Raw genomic sequence first — 19,157 nt, 5'->3', positions numbered from 1 at the left:
TATGAGATGTTCCATTTTGATTTAAAGAGGGTATCTGTAAAAGGAGTGATGATTGAAAAGTGTTTTTTGTTCCTAAAGATAATTTTCAACAGAACAGTTGAAAAGCTTTAAAACTTACAGGTAAAAGCTTTATAAGAAGAAGAAAAGTGCTTTGTAAAGTGAGTAGAAATTGGAAGTAATCTCTGCGTCCCATGGAGGGGAAACTTAGCTACATGAAACTCATGTATATGTGAGAACTTAGGCATGTATATTGAGGTTTTGTGCTAGCATTTCTGAGTTCATGGATTTATGTTATCACTTTCTTACCATTTTAAGGAACTAGAAAATATTTATATCCATGAATATACGGCTTAGCTGATTTAAAACATATACGTTTATATATAATTTATTAAATATAAAAAATAAAAAACACATGAGAAAGAAAGTGAATGAAATTCTTCCATTAAAATTGGCCAGGCTCCAGGATCATCTTTGTTGCTATGAGCGGAAAAGAAACTATCACCAACTAAATTGGCTTCTGAGGAAGCTTCTGTTTCTCATTAAGCTTCTGTTAATTTCTCAGTTAATTTGCACATTGTCTTTATTTTGGTGATTCTTCAATGAAGTATGTTTTTGTGTCACCTTATTTTAATTTTTCTCAGTTAAAAGGCCATGCTACTATAAAAGGGTCGAGATTAAATTACCTGTATTTTATTTCTACAAACATATCTATAATAATAATGGTAATAAAAGAACAGACTCCTTTGTTGTGATGAGAGTCAAGGAGCGTATTTTATTTTGTATTTAGCTTCATTGGTCAAGTTACACATAGAATCAGATTCTCAGAATAATTTTACCTCGAAATTTAAAACTATAAAGTTTCAGCAGCCACCTACTCAGTCCCAGTCCCCCCACCCAGCAAGCAGCTAATGAACTCTTTTCCTAGCATCTAATTGCTTCTTGCATTATCTTCTCCCTTCTTATATTTGTACCTTGTCACAACCTCTTTAGCAGATTCCTTGATCTTGGCTTGTTAGCAAGATTAGGTGTTAATAACCCGATGTCTGTATGCAACCATGTTTATGGTCCAGGGGGAGGTTAAAGCTGTATTTGTTTTTTGGTTTTTTTGGTAAGCTTTCCTTGGTTTCTCAAAGGCAGTGGTGACCCTGTCCCTCCCCCAAAAAGTTAACAATCTCCGTGATGGTGAATGACTTTCAGATCAGGTGAAAGTTTGTAATTCTAAAGATATTGATGGATCAAGAGCTCCAATTAATGCATTTAGAATAATTCTTTATAATATTGGAAAAGGAAACTAGTTTTGCCTGTGAACTTGAGAATCTTCCTCTTATAAGAAGTATAGAAGTTGACCCCTTCCATAGCTCCTGGCCTTGGCAGCAACACCACAGCCAGTATCACAGCCAGAGTTGATGGGGTATCAGACTACGGAAGAGTGAAGAAGTGGGGAGCTGAGGAGATAAATTCTCAGTTACATGGGGGAGAGCATAATCATAACTTTCAGATCTCAACTTACAAGTTAATCCTTGTTTAGAGGAAGTTTTTTTTTTTTTTTTAATTTGTTACAGCAGTGCTCTCTGTCCTTTATTTTCACTAAGAAACCGGTGTTAAGGAATACAGTATAGTGAGCAGGGGAGTCTTTGTTTGCATATCCATAAAGCATCGCAGGAAAATGTAAGAAGTAATATCTTTGGGAAGGGAAACTGGGAGGCTGAGGGAAAAGGGTGGGAAGGAGACGTACCACTATTCATCCTTCTAAACTTTTCGATTTTGAGTCATAGGAATATATTTCCTATTAAAAATTTTTTTAAAACTTGAAATAACTATACACTATGACCAACATGTGTTTTATAGATATAGATATAGATGTAAAAAATGACTGTTAAAACCAAATCCCAAATACCTATTTATTTGAATGATATACCTTTGTATGTAAATATGTAAGTCCATGCTAAAAATTGCTAACATCAGTACAGTGCCTGGGCCAGTTCTACCATGTAGGTAGTGCTTAATAAAAATGGATTGCTAGACCAAAACCCAAAATGTTGCATAAAGAAAAGTACGATGTCCTTGACAAGATTTGCAGACCAACTGCATGGTTGTAACAGCATCAAGTTTCAGACAGCCTGCCCCTGCTTCCCCTTGACACCCCTCCCCTCATTAAAAAAAGCCATAATATAATGATGATGGTTTTCCTCCTTTGTTACTATCATGAGACTTTACCACTGAGTTACTGGATGACTGATTTGTCAAAGATCTGTAAAATCACCCAACACCTGATGAGCACAGGGCTTCTATTTGAGACTCAAGATCCAGAGACTAAGGTTAAGTAGAAGTAGTATATTAGCAGCATTTCAGAGATGAAGCAAAAGTCCCCAGAGAAATGGATCCAAATGACTTACCTGCCCCCCTCTGTAGCTTGCATGGATAATTAAGTATTTTCTGGTTTGATAACACACGAGACTTGAATGACAGCACCATTCCCCAGTATGAATGTTTTCAAGGGATACGTGGAGCCCTTTTTTTCTGTTTGAAGATGCTAAATCAACTTCAGAAGTATTATCCCAAGGGCCCATATTCAGAAGAAGAAACTTGTTATATATTTTATGAGATTTCTAGAGGTTTCTCAGTGAAAGTTACTGTTAATAATTGTATAAAGTTTTGTGAAATTTTAAGTTCTAACATTAGGAGAACGGTTTTGGCTTGTTTATTTTGGTAGTTTATTATTTTAATAAAAATTTGTCTTTGGATACTTAAAATTTTTTTAAAGTACGAAAGTAGTTACAAATCTTAACGCCATTCCCATTCCTACCTCTTTTAGAGGTAACCATTGTCATCAGTGTCTGAAGTATCCAGAGACATCCTGTGTATCTCTAAGAAACTAAGTAGTTGTATTTTTTGTTTTTGTACAGACGTTAATGTCTGCATTGTTCTGCACCTTGCCTTTTTTACTTAACGTATCTTGGAGGCCATACCAGTACATTGAGAACTACATCCTCTTTTTTGTGTGTGGGGGGGTGATTTTCTTTCTTTTTTCTTTAAAGTGTACTTATTTATTTTTGGCCACGTGGCATGCAGGATCTTAGTTCCCCAAACAGGGACTGAACCTGTGCTCCCTGCATTGGAAGTGCAGTCTTAACGACTGGACTGCCAGGGAAGTCCCACCTCCTTTTTTTATCAGCTGCATAATAGTCTGTCTTGTACTTGAGCCAGTACTTCTCCTATTTAAAAAAAAATTAGGTTGTTTCCAATCCCTTTCTATTACAAGTAGTGTTGCAACAAATACACAGATATCATTTAAGACTGATGTATGGGGCTTCCCTGGTGGCGCAGTGGTTGAGAGTCCGCCTGCCGACGCAGGGGACAACGGTTCGTGCCCCGGTCCGGGAAGATATCACATGCCGCGGAGCGGCTGGGCCCGTGAGCCATGGCCGCTGAGCCTGCGTGTCCGGAGCCTGTGCTCTGCAACAGGAGAGGCCACAACAGTGAGAGGCCCGCGTACCGCCAAAAAAAAAAAATGATGTGTGAAATGAGCATGTAGCTGCTTACAGGTTAAATCCCTAAGAGTAAAACATCTGTGTCAAGCAACTTCCATTCTGAATTTTGATAGTTACTGCCCAGTTGCCCTCAGAAAAACTATGATTTACACCCCCACCACAGTGTCTAGAGAGTGCCTGTTTCTCTAGAACCTTGCCAGCAGTGTTATCCATCTCTGAAACCCTTAACTAGTTGACAGGTGACATGTAAGTTATATTAGCTTGCATTTCTCATTTTGAATGAGGTAGAAAATTTTGCATATATTTGACAACCATTTGTATTTCCTTTTTTGTCAACTGTTTTTGCCCCTGGCCTGTTTTCTATTAAAAGTCTTATTGACTCATGGGAACTTTTTATGTTTTAAGGAAGTTAGCTCTTGATCTGTAATGCAAATATTTCCCCCATTTTGTCTTTGATTTTGTTGAGGTATTTGCCAAGCAGATTTTTCTAAGTAGCTGAATTTATCTTTTTTTAAAAAAATTTTTAATGGCACATGCGTTTTATGTCTTGTTTAGAAATGCCTTTATAATTCCTATAAGAAAATTCTATGGATGGTTTTACTTTGATAGCAGTTTTGAAGACCCATGTGAGATATTTTTGTGAATTTTAATTCGGTATATACTTTCTGCAAATTTTCTGTTTTAGTTTCCCCTCTAATATTTCCAAAACATTTTAGAAAGATAGCCATGAGTTGCAAAAAAAAGGTAACTTTTTCCAGGTTTACCTCAGAGAGGTATAGCTCATCCTCTAGGAGGCCAGGGAAATATGCCTTGTGCTCAGTCAAGCCATTTGAGTGAGGTGAAAATGCTCTCCCTCTGGCCAGATTTTAATTCCTTCTGGTTTCTTCGGGCATTTCTCAGGTTGCTTTCTTTACCTGTGTGCTTTTAATGGGTACTAATTAATTATCTCTTTAAATATAGTTAGGTGAATAATTTGAGAGCAAGGTACCACTGGCCTGGTCTTGAGTACAGACCAGGATTCTTTTTAACCAACTCAAATGTGGACCTGATCATCTATGTTTATGATCATTTCCTCCGGACAGAAACTATTTTTTTCTATTTATATTCGGCATAATCACTGAATGGATGCAATTTTTATGTTAAACAGTCATGCGGTAGTCTTAGCACCCACCTTTCATCCTAATTTATTCACAGTTGAGACTGATAGTTCTTGCCACCAAGTACTTCCTATAAAATATAATGAAGATTGATGAAATATGGATCCTTCTAAAAAGCTTTGATCTCCCACTCAGGTGCTCTGTAGATTCTCACTTGGAACATTACATAATTAATCCTACTCATTTAGTGAGAAATTAAAAGCAGATTAATAGAAAGTGAAATGTCTATGGGTATTGTGTTGGTGACTCCTTTGATGGGTACGTTGATTATTGTCAAGGTGACAGTCATGTGGGAGTTCATCACTTGAAGTCACATTGGCAGTTTTCCTTTGGGCCTTATAGACTGGAATAAAGAGCAAAGTTAATCTTACTACTAGTAATACAGTAATGGTTTTTGTCCAAAACATTGAGCAAATACTAAGATGATTCATTCAAGCTTTATTTTATTAATAGAAAATAAATTTCTTCTCTTGTCCTCTTCCTAAGCAGAACTTGAATTTTTGGTGAATTAGTAATATTAGGAAGGAATTATTACTGTTAGCACACAGTGATTTGACAGGTGTTTGATCCTTGCAGGGTTTGGGCTGCTTTTTAATGTTTGTTTAGATTACTCCTCCAAAATATGCTTATTATATTTCTGACTGTATCTTCACTATTATTCAATAACAGGTGAAAAGCTTCATAGCTTAGTAATTTTTTTTTGCTCAAAGGAAATCAGCTGAGTTGGAGGAAAAGAAACTGGACCATTTATAGTTGTCAAGTGGTTGCATAGTAATTAGCCAGTGCTTGGGATATATATTCAGATTCCAGGCTGTCTGTAGTTTGTGCTTTGTCTATTTCAATATTTTTAAATGCTGCTTTCCCACCTTTTCCTGTTTAATAGTTACTGGAAAAGAGTTTCCTTGTTGAGAGGGCTAGAGCTAATGAAAAAGTTAATTTTTAATTTTAAATCATTTGAAGTTCCAGATTGAATTATACATTTTAATGCTAATAGTGCAGAGAATCCCTGTGGATGTCAAAGAAAATTTCCTGTATGTAGGCCTAGAAATGTGGTCTCAGCCACAGAAAATCTATAGGACATTTTTGTCAAAAATGTGAAGGTGGGAAAAGGCATAAACATAGCAGAATCATATCTGCTAAAGCTACTCTGTTAAGCTTTATGACAGTATCTGCAAATTTAAAAAACATTTCAATACACATTGTTTTTGTTGCTTCAGACTCCACTGCTTAACTCTTTGGTATGAGAGGCAGCCATGTTTCACATCTACTCTTCCATCTAATGAGAGCTTAAAAATTAAAACACAGAGAGTGTTTGTGTTGTGTGCTTTATTTTTCTCTGAACTGTTTTATGGTAGGGTATGAGGAATGTGATGTGACCTCTATGAACTAACATCCATCACAGTACTTTACTATTCTGACTATTGGATGAAATACCTGTCTGCATACAGGTAACCTTTTAAATCTCAGCACTAATGACATCACAGTAGGATATGAAGGATAGAAAACTAGTGATAAAACCAAATGACCCATTTTTACTTTTGGGAAGCTCTAATCTAATGGAATTGAATTTAATCGCGATAGATGAAGACTCCTCCATAGAGACCCACTCCATCTAGGTCAGGGATGGTCAAGTGTGTTGCCTTTGTCATTTTTGTCTTCCATGCCAGATTTATCCTCCATTAGGACTGATAACACCTCATACTTTATGGAAGCTTTTCTACTATAATGTAGAAATGCCATGGCTATTTTACAGATGAGCATGCACAGAAAGAAAGCATGTGCATGTAAGATGTGTGTTAGCTACATTCATAAGGGACTTTAAAGTGAGTATTCTCCAGGTAAAATCCCATTCAGCAATTTGAACCAGAACTGAAAACGGTTTTCTTAAGCCCCAAAGGAAATTATGGAGGAATCTGGCAGATTTTTTGCACTGTTTTCCACTTGCACATTTTATTTCTGCGGTGTATGTAGCATAGGCAGAGAAATCAGCCTCATTGGTTGTCTCCGTGTTTCTCTTTCTCCCCAGATGCAGACAGACATGCGGACCTATCTGGAAGTCCACTGAAAAGCAAAAGCACTAGGAAACCTTTGGCATGTATCATTGGGTATTTAGGTGGGTATTTCCTAACGGAAGAAAAACTCAACGATTTCTGTATCTTATAATCGGCTATTCAAAATTGACATACCTAAATTAAATGCAAGCCTTTCAAGTAGCTGCAATTGGATACCTTCATATGTATAGTCAATTTATTTTATTTCAGAAACTTTTATTTTTATTACCAAAACACAAAACATACAGAGTTATAGATAGGTTTACTTTTTCCGAAAATATCATTGAATAAAAATGTATATTTATGGATATAAATACAGATTAAGCAAAAAGAGGAAAATAATCACTAAATTATTAGAGGATGAATTTTTTTTTTAACTGAAGTATAATTGACTTACAATGTTATATTAGTTTCAGGATCACCACATAGTGATCTGCCATTTATACACATTACAGGATGATCACCGTGATAATTCTAATTACCATCTGTCACCATTCTAGGTTATTATAAAATTAACGATGAATATTCTTAATATTTTTATTTAGATCCTTCCACTATTTCAAACCCAGCTCACCCCTCCCCTTAAATAGAGAAAGATTGGTTTATTTACTTTTTAAAAAAAAAAAACAGATAAAACTGGCCTTTAACCCACCTTTAAACAATATTTATAGTTTTAATGTGCCAATTAAGGTTACTTGAAAGGAAAGCATTAGTATTGCTTTCTGGTTTTTATCATGTTATTTAACTTGGAAGTCGCCAAAGATGATGGTTCCATTTACATTTTGAAATATAATTAGGAATAGTATAAAATTACTAGGCAATAACCTTTTTTTTTGGAAAGTTTTAAGATAAATAATTTACAAAATAATGACTGCTAAAATGGTTCCTACTATACCTAGAAGCTATAATGGCATGTTTTTATGCTTCTAATATTCTTGCTTTTTCATCTTCTCAGTAAAAGTGAAGTATGTTCTCAGAGTTGCATTGAACCTTATTACTTATATTTGTGAAAGATTTATATTTGTGAAGTGTTCAGACTTAAGACATCCAGTCTTTTAAAAATCAAAGTGTAGCCTTAAAGTTGGTATATTATCTGGTCCTCATCAGAGCATCCTAGGATTCGGAAGTGCATAGCTCCTTCTTTGATGTTATTTTGCCACCTTTTTTCCTGTTTTATTCCTCAGGGCCTAAAGAGTTGCTTTGATAGCCCCCCAAAATATCACATGGTTATCACAGGCACGACCTAGCTCATGGTGATCAAATCCTTGAAGTTTGCTACCTGTGTTCCCTTGCAGGGCCTAATCCTAGAAGCCCCTCCCACCTTGCAAGGGAAAGTTTATGATCATAAAAAATAGAATATAATTGCATATTAGTCAGCATTTCCATAGGTAATTATGTGTTCCTGCTATGGGCAAATTGGTTTCTGTCTCTACCAGATAAGCCCAAAGCAGTGCTGTCCTTACTAACTGAACCACTTCCCTATATAACATATTTCTGAGTATTTACTATGTACAAGACACTTCACTAAGTGATTTGGGGAACACCAAGATGAATACAACCTTGCCCTCAAAAATCTTCAACTAGCAGGGAAGGCACACAGGTAAGAACAATTGAGCAAAGGATTAGATCCTATAAAAGAATTACAGGTAATAAGCATTGGGCACTTGGAGGAAGGGATAGTTATTTCTGATGGGAGTTAGGGCAACTTATGTGAAGAAAGTAATAGTTGATCTCAAGCTTGAAAAATAGGTAGTATTTGAATAGATAGAATGTTTTTCCCCTTATGAGGGCCAAGAGAACTAGATGAACAAAGGCGCTTGAAAATCGGATCAAGGAAGGCAGGTTTTCTGGTCCTGATGGAGCATAGCGTATGGAGGTTGTGATGAAATATGAGGTTGGCAAACCTTCAATACCATGTCGAAAAAAAAATCAGCACTGTATTTTGGTTAGTACCTGATCCATTCCTAAATTTCAGCAAGTGTAGGATTCTGACCAGACCAATACTCCTAACAGCCCTTCCTAAATTTCAGTAAATAAGGCTGATATCCTGGCCCTCACCTGGGAAGACAGGGTGGCTTGTGCATGATTGGCATGTTGGGTAGTGACTCAGAATCAGTGAGCAGGCTTAGCTTTAGAGAAGAGGTTGCCTGGTAGACTGAGGTCCTTAAATCCAATTGCTACAGTGTTGCAGTTTCTGTCCATCTACTGACAACTACATACTTCACATAAACACATGTACCACATGCACATTACAGTTTTGTCATATATCCTCTGTCAAAGTTTTCTTCTGCTGCTTTTTTTTTGTGTGTTTTTTTTGGCCATGCCACGCGGGACCTTAGTTCCCTGACCAGGGATCAAACCCACAGCCCAGCAGTGGAAGTGCAGAGTCTGAAATCACTGGACCACCAGCGAAGTCCCATCGTCTGCTACTTCTTAACTCTAGTATTTGGAGTTTGGTGTCAGATTTCATCTATATCAAATTGTTTTTCGCTGGGAGTGATTGACCCTGGTCCTGTGTCCTAGTTGCAGAGCCAGAGGAGGAATCCTGTTTTTTCAGAAAGCTCTCACACACCAGATGTGCTACATGCTATCTATGTTCCTGGTTTGATGGAGCACAAGGGTAGTTTTCTTTAAGGCTACCTCTCCAGATAGCCTTTGAATTTCTAATTCCTTGAAGAGTCAGATGCCTTATTCCCCTCATAAATCTCATGTTTAAGTGACCTTCTGAAGTGGCTTTTTTCTTTTTTTTTTTTTCTTGTACTCACAACATGAAGCTCAGAGCTTCAGCTAGCAGGGGCAGAACCAGCTCCCTTTTGATAAATAAAGCCATGGTAACAGCACTTGAAGTTGATTCATTATGCAAGTACTTGGGAAAATAAGCTGGTTCATAAGGAACTGGCTCTTAGCTCATTAAGAAATAAGAATAAGATGTGTGCCTATTAGCCGATGTAAGTGCACACAGATTTTTAATACCATGTTCTGAGTTGAGAAACCTCTCTTCCCCCTGTCAGAGATCCATCCTTCGAAGAAACCTAATGTAATTCGATCTACACCAAGCCTACAAACCCCAGCTACCAAGCGGATGCTAACCACCCCGAATCACACGTCTCTGAGCATTTTGGGGAAAAGAAACTACAGTCATCACAATGGCCTGGATGGTATGTAAGCCCAGGAATTCTGGGGGCTGATCCCGTAGGCCGGGCTTCTCTGCCCTTGCCTGCTCCCGAGTGTTGTCTGCCACATCCAGGAATGTGTAACAAACAGGTTCTTCTACGCCCTGATTGAACTGTGTGGGAAGGGGGATATGAGGGAAGGCTGCCATGGGCCACAGGGAAGACATGTTGCCAAGTGACATTTCTCCATCTCCTCAGAAGGGACCTTTTGGTTCACATTTCCTGTTAGGAGGCTTGTTTGAAAATGAAGTCTGTATTTAGCAGTTGCCTCTTCTGGGCGATAATGCTCTTGCTGTGATGCATACTCACTGCTCATTTATGTTTTCTTGAGCAGAAGGGATTATTTCGCCTTATGTCTCAGACAGCAGTGCTGTCTGGGGGTTCTTCAGTGTTCTGTGGATCATTTTAAATTTGGCATTTGTCCCTGACTTCTTTCACCTTATAAATGTTCTTAATTGCTCAAGAGTACTACAAGTCATGAAAAGAATTGCATGGTTGATGTCTTAAATGCAGAGATGATAATTTGTTTGAAATGGAAAAACTGAGAGATATCACCTCTTATGCAAAGTGCTTCTCTTGGGCTTGGCCATATAATGGCTCTTGAGGTGGAACTGAATTATCTTCCTATTCAGACTATAAACACAAGTGTAACAAATCATCCAGGCAGTATATATTGTTGATTTCAATATTCAATATTGAATTTCAATATTCAATATTGATTTCAACTCCTGGAGTTTGAAGATGTCTTGATTGTTTAAATGTTGGCATTTATTTATGAATAAAACTGTCTCCAGGCTTTTCATGCCTTGTGGGACTCTGAATTCCTTCATTGACAGTAAATTATTTATAACGAGGCCCTAGAGCAAGGATGTGGAATAGACCTTCTAGTAATAATTTCCCATGGTTATTTTCCTTCAGTATGACTTTTGATAGTTATGGTGATGTCAAAATGAATAAAAAATTGAGGGTGAAGAGTTTAGTTTGCATTTATAGGATATCAATGTGTTGTAGATTTAATTCTCCTCTCTAGGTCTTATTTTTCTTAATCACTTTCATTTATTCAACCAACGTTTATTGAGCACCCACCAAGTTCCAGGCACTGTGCTTTCAAGAATTTAGCTACACAGTAGTTTTGCAGAAATACTTCCTTGCTAATGAGAACATCGGCCATCCTTGCCTCAATATGCCTGATGTCTAGTCAGAAGAAGTCCAAGGAAGGATTGTGTCAAACTGTGGAGATTGGATTTCTTTCCAGCTTTTCCTTGCCCACAGCGTGGGACCTTTAGGTTCAGACTTAAATGGAATAAAGAATCTTTCTTTTCCATCTTATCACCTCCCTGGACTGTCTAGGTATATAGTCCTACTGCAGAAAGTAAGTTCTGGTTTATTTGATATTTATATATTCTTTATGGTAAAAAGACTCTCGCTGTGACTGATGCTGGAACAGCAGCTTTCTACTATCTTTCTCCACTCACACCCCATGGTCATGGTCATTCTGGGCCCCAGTCCTACTCCTGCATTGCAGCTCCTTTTGTTCTTTCCTTGTATCACAGGAACCTGTCTCTTTGGAATTTCTAAAAAATGCCATTATGTAGTGTTTCCTCTCTAGGGCTGTTTGTCCCATTTCCTTCTGAATGAATACTTTTGCGAGGTCATTGCTTCTCTGCTCTGAACAGGAGGAATGGACAGGGCACACAACGAATCCCTGGTGTTATGTTGACTGAATCCTTCAGCCTTGTTGAGGAACAGACACTTGTCTCATTTTCTGAAGAGACCTAGATGTTACACTTTTTTCAAAACCCATTTGTCCTTGCTCCCCTGTCATGGTACAGAGAGGAAGGCTGATGACATGTGCCTTACCTGCATTATCTCATCTGATTCCGTTGACAGAAGGTTTCAGGTCAGGGGACTTAACTGTTTTGCATAACATGGTATCTCTACTGCCTGGCACAGTGCCTGGAACTTGGGGGGTGCTCAGTAAATGTTAGTTGAATAAATGAAAGTGATTAAGAAAAATGAGACCCAGAGAGGTGAATTAACTCTTCCAGAGTTACCAAGTACTCCATAAATGGGTTGGGGTTCCCATCCAGGTGTGACTGATTTCAGAGTCTGCTCTTTTTTTTTTTTTTTTTTAATTTATTCATTTTTGACTGTGTTGGGTCTTCATTTCTGTGCAAGGGCTTTCTCTAGTTGCAGCGAGCAGGGGCCACTCTTCATCGCGGTGCGCGGGCCTCTCACTGTCGCGGCCTCTCTTGTTGCGGAGCACAAGCTCCAGACACGCAGGCTCAGTACTTGTGGCTCACAGGCCTAGTTGCTCCGTGGCATGTGGGATCTTCCCAGACCAGGGCTCGAACCCGTGCCCCCTGCATTGGCAGGCAGATTCTCAACCACTGCGCCACCAGGGAAGCCCCAGAGTCTGCTCTTTTAACCACTGTTGTAAATGAAGTTGAGGCTCTCAAACGTGCTGTATCAGTCAGCAAGGTAGAAACTACGTAAGTTATTTTAACAGCTCTTGTAATATCAGAAATCAGTATGACAGATATTGAAGGACAGAATAGGTAAATGGGGAGCATGGGCTGGGGGACAGGAAACAGCCACCATCACTAGAGCTGCGAGAGCAAAAGGGACAAGTTGGGGTTATCACAGCTAGAAGCCCAAGGAGCTGGAACTCAGACCCTTGAGGAAAGGGCGCTGCTCTGTCGGTGCTGGCATCACTCAGAAAGTGTGATGCGGCTGCTTCTGGGGGTGTGAAGACAAGCTGGGGACCGACACACACTGCTGCTGCTCCTCGGGGTGATGCTGGCAGGAGCAGGAAGGAGCAAGCCTCTTGCCTTGTAGGTGCCCTCGGGCACCCCCTGCTGGTGCAACAGGGATCTGGCTGGCAGACCTGAAATGGATTTACGGAGTCCCAACCCCACCCAGAATTGCAAAGCTGAGTTTAAGTGGATGGACGTGGAGCTGAGAGGCAAAAGTGGAACAGAAACACATATTTTAGAAAATGTCCCCATTTGTGTATTCCCTGTGGACCTTTTCCTTGGGATAATTCATCTGTTTCTTGTTTCCTCAGGATATAAGATCCTGACTAACGTGAGTTTCCAAGGTGAACTCAAAGTACTAGAAAAAAATGTTAGGCTAATAGTGAGTTTTCATGGGAGAGTTAATACCATTATACACTGGAATTGATAGGTACAAACTCATGGAAGAGCTTTGCCCTGTGTGATCCAATAATAAAACCGGTAGCACTGCTGTCATTATCAGCATGTCAGACAGGTGAGCACACCAAACAGGATGTTGGTGGGCAGAGCTCATCTAACTGGAAGCAAAGCCTGATTGTACTGGAATATCCAGGTCTCTCAGCTTTAGGGCTTCCTGTCCCCTTAGCAGCTTGCCCCCTTTGCTCAGCCTCCACCCTCAGTTGGAGGTTCTTCATAATGGGAAGAGAGTCTCTGGATTTCTGCTGGTAGAAAGGATTTTACCTGACATTTAAAAAAAAAAAAAAAAAAAAAAGATGGACAGCTCCTTCTTATCTTCTGAAAGTCACTGTCTTTCACCTGGCCCTGGCCCTGGTCCTTTAAAGGCCCTGGTATGACTGGGGGCTGGAAGTCAGCACTCTGTGTCCTCTTAACCTGTGGCACCCAGCCACACACAGGCCTCTGTGAATGGAGCTTAAATTCCAAGGGTAAAAAACAAAACGTGCATACATAAGAAGCCTCATTTTTTGGAGTCAATGTAGACTTACCCAGATCCGTATCAGTCCCCCTACTTTCAGCCTTTCCTGTCAGGCTGTAGGTCCAGTGGTGTGCCACATGCTTTCCAAATCCTGTCTCCTTTTCTGACTTACAGATGCTTTGATGACATTCCTAATGCCAGCCAGCCAAGTATCTACCACATTTGGCTGACTTTGGCTAACACCAGGTGGCTGTGAAGAGAGAAGGCCCTGAGATCAGTGGGGATAGAAGAGGCATTACTTTCCATGTCTGAGAGTCCAAAAGGGAGGGCAGCAGGGGAGATGGAATTTGTCTGTGCCATGGAAAAAAGCACATCTGACTGTTCAGAGTCAGAAGGGATTAATTGCTGGCTTCTCTGATTATTTCCTATGTGGCTTTGGGTAAATCACTTGGTTTCCTTAACCTTTTTTTTTTTTCCCCTCTTCTGTAAAGTACAGATTTCATTTGCCTTAACGGTGTTGTTATAATGATTAAAAATTTTCACCTACTTTACACCACTTGATCTTCCAAACACTTTGTGAGGTAGGTGTTATAACCTGCATTTTAATAATGAAAAAATCTGAAGCTCAAAGAGATGAAGGGATTTGCCCAAAGTCACACTGCTAGCAAGTAGCAGAGATGAGATATAAACTCCAAGTCTAAGGTTGTTTCCACTGGGTAAATAAGCATCCCTGATCTGTGTGTTGAGTACAGCATGTACCTGGGAGGTGTTTCTGTGTATCGGAGATGGGTTTGTGTCTGCAAATATGGAGAGGAGTGTAGAGCAATTTTTCTTTGCTCAGACTGGGAAGTGTAAGCCTTTATTGTCTAATCAGAGACGTCACCTCCATCTCCTGCCTCTGTGAAGCTCCTCTGACCATATCGTACCCCCTCCTTTTTCTGGAACTTAGGGGATAGGAGCTATATTAGTGTCAGAGAGAGGGGAGAAAAAAGAAATAGAGAAAAGCCACAATCACTTAAAGGTGAGATGTGTTTCAATTAAATTATATGATATTCCCAGCATTGACTCTGACACATAGTAGGTGTTCATTAAGTGTTAAGATTCCATCCCCTCCTTTAAAGAAGAACTATTGTTAATGTTCTATTTTGAAAATTGTTACAATATCAACCAAAGTTTTTTTAGTCATATGTGAATTGTATATAAATAAAATGTCAATACTTTCCTTATAATTACATTGATTTCTTGCCTAAAGGTATGATTCTCAAAAAAATGACTCTTGGATTTGCTTGAAGGTAAATCGGTATGTTCCAATGTATATTTGCACATAAAAGCGGACAGTATCTATAAAGAAAAATTGCCCTTAAGTTATTTAGAAGAATATTAAAGACAAAATTAGGTTTATAAAGAGGGCTCATTCAGCTTCCTGTAGGTTCCTGTGATTAGAGACCCTATGGCAAAGGGGATGGAACACCATCCACCTGAGGCAGCGAAATCTTTTTCAGAGTGAAGCCTGGGTCAGAAAAGACTCCAGAGATGAGAGGGGCAGAGGGGCTGTACAGGCATCTCTCACCCTGTCCTGACCCCCTAAGGAGATGCCTGGGATCCCCTCCCCACCCGCTGTCAAGATGCTTGAGTTTTGGTCAATCAGCAGATCTTCCATTGCACTGCACAGGGACGAGGGGACTTCCTGCTATGTCTCCATCTTTATCAAATGGGGACCCTTGAGAATAGCTTCTGCTGTGTAGTGATAACAGACCAAGGGAGCATCAGCTGGGGGTGCTCTTAACCTTTCTCTGAGATGGCATGGCTTTCGTTCCAAGGGTACTGCTGAAGCAGGACTCAGTGTGTCAGGAAAACCAAAGGAACAGGCTCAGAAGAGAGGTGAGTTTTCAGTGGGACAGAGTCAGGTCATCTGAGCGAGGAAGTTGATGAATTGTACAATAAACTTCTTTTTAATCTGCTCTCCTCTGGCTTATTTCCCCTGCGGTATGTGAGTGTACTGCAGGTCGTTATTTTTCTTATTCGTTTTCTGCATTGAGTAACATCATTTCTCAATGTCTTTATACCATGAAGAGGGTATCTAATGTGGATGCCTCTAAGTATAATATTATGATCTGGTGTGTGAAGACTGTCCTTTTGATGACTTGTTTCTGAAATCAGTGATTCAGCAGCTCCAATTGTTTGTTTCCCACCCTGGGAAATGGGTGGTGGTGAGGGCCATTGTACCAGTGAGAGAGCTCTGGGAATGCATCTGCTGTCTTCACAAATCCCAATAAAAATAGACTGCCAGGAGCGGCTGACGGTGCTTCTCGGCATGCTTCGGCCCAGGCTGCCTTCTGTCAAAATTTTTATGTCATTTCAGAAGACTAAACCATTTTTTATGGAAGAACATTGAGTGCCCCTGGACTCACCACTGGTCTCCTGTCCCAAGGTATAATGTTATAACCTGATTAAATATATCAAAGTACCTTGGAGTTTTGTTTTTTTTAATAAATTTATTTATTGATTTTTTTTTTTTTTTTTTTTGGCTGTGTTGGGTCTTTGTTGCTGCACGCGGGCTTTCTCTAGTTGCGGTGAGCGGGGGCTCCTCTTCGTTGCGGTGCGTGGGCTTCTTATTGCGGTGGCTTCTCTTGTTGTGGAGCACGGGCTCTAGGCACGCGGGCTTCAGTAGTTGTGGCACACAGGCTTAGTTGCTCCGCGGCATGTGGGAGCTTCCCGGACCAGGGCTCGAACCTGTGTCCCCTGCATTGGCAGGCAGATGCTTAACCACTGCGCCACCAGGGAAAGCCCCTTTCAAGTTTTTTTCAGTTTTTATAATGGATCATTATGGCCCAGAGTTTGTTGAATGTGAAGCAATTATAGAAGCTTATCTAATGTATCTGGAGAGTTTAAGGACTGCTGAAGCGTCTTCTGAGGGCAGCGGATGTTCTCTCACACTATGAAGCCATAGGAGCGGGGGTTGTGGAGGAAGACAGGCCCAAGTACCTTAGGTGTGAATAATCAACACCTTGGTGTTTTGACACATTCTGGAAGGATGCCAGATTGGCCACCCCTGGGACCATTGCTGGGTTTACTAATAAATATCACAGTTTCTTCCAGAGAATAGTCTTGTCCTGACCCCTGAGGAAAATGCTAGTGTGTGAGCCTGTAAGAGGTCTAGGTTTGAGACCCTCTCAGCAATAGGGAGGTCTTAGAAGAGTGACTGAAGTCCGTGGTAGTTATGCAAGGGCCGTCAACTGTGAGAGCCAGCCCTGGCCTCCTCAATAAGTGTCTCTGTTTACCTGCAAGGGTCATTACAGGAAACCTTTTTAACCAACCTATCCCTGTGTATTCCCATTCTCAGTGACGTAGAAGGTGAACCTCTGAGAAAGAAAGTGAACCTCTGACTTGATAGCTGGGTCCCAATTTTGGCAGGAAGGGTAGATGCTTGGGGAAGGAAAGGGAAGACAGCAGAGGGAGGGAATTGGGTCCCTGAGAAACAGTTCTTCCTCAGCAGAGGTTTGACTCATTCATCCAAAGAGCAGGCACAAATGTCTGAGAAAGCTATTGGGACATCAGTATTAGATCTTGGTGCCCCAGGGAAATAAAGACCAACTCCAGAAACCAATTGATTTAGGCATCTCCCTACACAGTCTCTTTATTTTTTATTTATTTTATTTTTAAAATACATTTATTTATTTATTTTCAGCTGCGTTGTGTCTTTGTTGCTGCGCATGGGCTTTCTCTAGTTGTGGTGAGCGGGGGCTACTCTTCCGTGCGGTGAGGGGGCTTCTCATTGTGGTGGCTTCTCTCATTGCAGAGCATAGGCTGTAGGCACGCGGGCTTCAGTAGTTGTGGTTCGCAGTCTCTAGAGCGCAGACTCAGTAGTTGTGGCACACGGGCTTATTAGTTGCTCTGTGGCATGTGGGATCTTCCCCAGCCAGGGCTTGAACCTGTGTCCCCTGCATTGGCAGGCGGATTCTTTTTTTTTTTTTGGCTGCGTTGGGTCTTCGTTGCTGCGCTCAGACTTTTCTAGTCACAGCGAGCAGGGGCTAGTACTCTTCTTTGCGGTGTGCAGGCTTCTCATCGCGGTGGCTTCTCTTGTTGCAGAGCATGGGCTCTCGGGCGCACGGGCTCAGTAGTTGTGGCTCGCGGGCTCCAGAGCACAGACTCAGTAGTTCTGGCGCACAGGCTTAGTTGCTCTGCAGCATGTGGGACCTTCCCGGACCAGGGCTTGAACCCGTGTTCCCTGCATTGGCTGACAGATTCTTAACCACTGCGCCAGCAGGGAAGTCCCTGCAGGTGGATTCTTAATCATTGCGCCACCAGGGAAGTCCCAAAACCTGGACATTTTATGATTCTGCATCACTGAAGGTAATCTGAGGTATTGGATGACAGCAGTGACTTAAATCTGCTGGGGACTTTTTCTTCCAGTGCTCTTCAGATCATCTGGGATGAAGACTTTGCGAGCTTTCTTAATCACGGGCTGTGGCTTCAGTTCGTCCTCAGAGAACTTGGGTTTGCGAGGGTCAAACATTTCCTGCCCGGGGATGCTGGAGAGGGCAAGGTCGGCCGGGTCTGGCTCATAGCCCACCGGGACCTGGATAGTGTCAGGGTCAATGGGGCTCGGAGTATTGCGGTTGGCTGGCAACAGCTGGTCTGGTCTGACGGGGCTTTGCATGCAGTTTGGGGATGGGATGCCAGAGTGAATGGGTGAAGAGGTCCGACTGCTGAGGTCCATGACGGAGGGGGCAGCTGAGGAAGCCGGCTGCGGCCCGGGAGGGTGAGGGCTGTGGTCATGCTGAGACGGGCTGGGGGGAATGCCATTTTCCGACAAAAACTCCTCCAGGTCCATGTATTCCACCCGGAAAGTATCTCCGTCATAGGGGAGGGTTTTGTCCCATAAGGTGGGTCCCAAGAATGCTGACTGGGGGACCGTCGGGCTCTTACTCTCATCATCCAGCTTCTTTTCCTTTATCTTTACTAAATGCGTCTTCGTGATGAAGGGGGAGCTTCAGCGGGTTCTCCAGCAAGGACCCGAGCACGCCGTAGGGAGGTGGGATAAAGGTGGGATTCAGTGGGAGTGGTCGGGACATTTTCTCCATCGCTATGCACTCAATTTTTTTTTTTCTTAAAAAAAACCCCACCCCAGCCTCCCCCCAGAATGTTGCTGAGCTTCTTCCTCCGTCCTTTGCCAAAAGTTCTCGCTTTCAAGGCGGTGGAGACAAGGGAGGAAAAAAAAATTACCTATGTCTTTATAAATACATCTGCATAAAAATATAAATATATCTGCATAAAAAAAAACTTTCAGGTTCCCAGTGCAGTCCCCAGGGAGCGCGCCAAGTGCCCGTGGGCTCCTCCACGACGTGCAGGATGCTCTAACTTGCCTCGAACCCCTCGTCTTGTAAAATGTTCAAAATTGCGGAAAGAAAAAAGACGCAGACGGCTGCAGAGGGCGGAAGGCACCGCACCAACCAGCCGCATCGGGCCCTCCCCCCTCCCCCTCCCCCTCCCCTCCCCTCCCCCTCCCCTCCCCCTCCCCCTCCCCTCCCCCTCCCCCTCCCCTCCCCCTCCCCTCCCCCTCCCTTCCCCTCCCCCTCCCCCTCCCCCTCCCCTCCCCTCCCCCTCCCCCTCCCC

General features: G+C 41.5%; 1 protein-coding gene and 1 pseudogene across 6 annotated transcripts in view; one reads left to right on the top strand and one right to left on the bottom strand.

The window, feature by feature from the left end:
* MTA3 (metastasis associated 1 family member 3) overlaps positions 1–19,157 on the top strand; it is a 198,744-nt gene that overhangs the window by 173,847 nt on the left and 5,740 nt on the right. For 2 of the 6 annotated variants that reach the window (XR_002644571.2, XM_022573966.2), the window contains exons 15-16: positions 6,675–6,761; positions 9,711–9,857. Coding sequence is in view for 5 of the 6 variants with exons in the window: in XM_022573966.2 (XP_022429674.1) it covers positions 6,675–6,761; positions 9,711–9,857 (234 nt within the window). In the remaining variant the exon portion in view is untranslated. Of the gene's footprint in view, positions 1–6,674; positions 6,762–9,710; positions 9,858–13,715; positions 15,413–19,157 lie in introns of those variants that run through there. The other 4 variants (XM_089923235.1, XM_089923236.1, XM_022573965.3 and 1 more) reach the window with 4 other exon arrangements.
* On the bottom strand, positions 17,642–18,981 carry LOC111174832 (transcription factor HLF pseudogene; annotated as a pseudogene).

Source organism: Delphinapterus leucas, chromosome 13, assembly GCF_059928025.1.
Source record: "Delphinapterus leucas isolate spDelLeu-1000000601 "Yukka" chromosome 13, BTC_Dleu_Yukka2, whole genome shotgun sequence".
In the NCBI taxonomy this organism is placed as follows: domain Eukaryota; kingdom Metazoa; phylum Chordata; class Mammalia; order Artiodactyla; family Monodontidae; genus Delphinapterus; species Delphinapterus leucas.
Note: the sequence above shows the minus strand (reverse complement) of the source record. Positions and strands in the feature narration are given on the sequence as shown.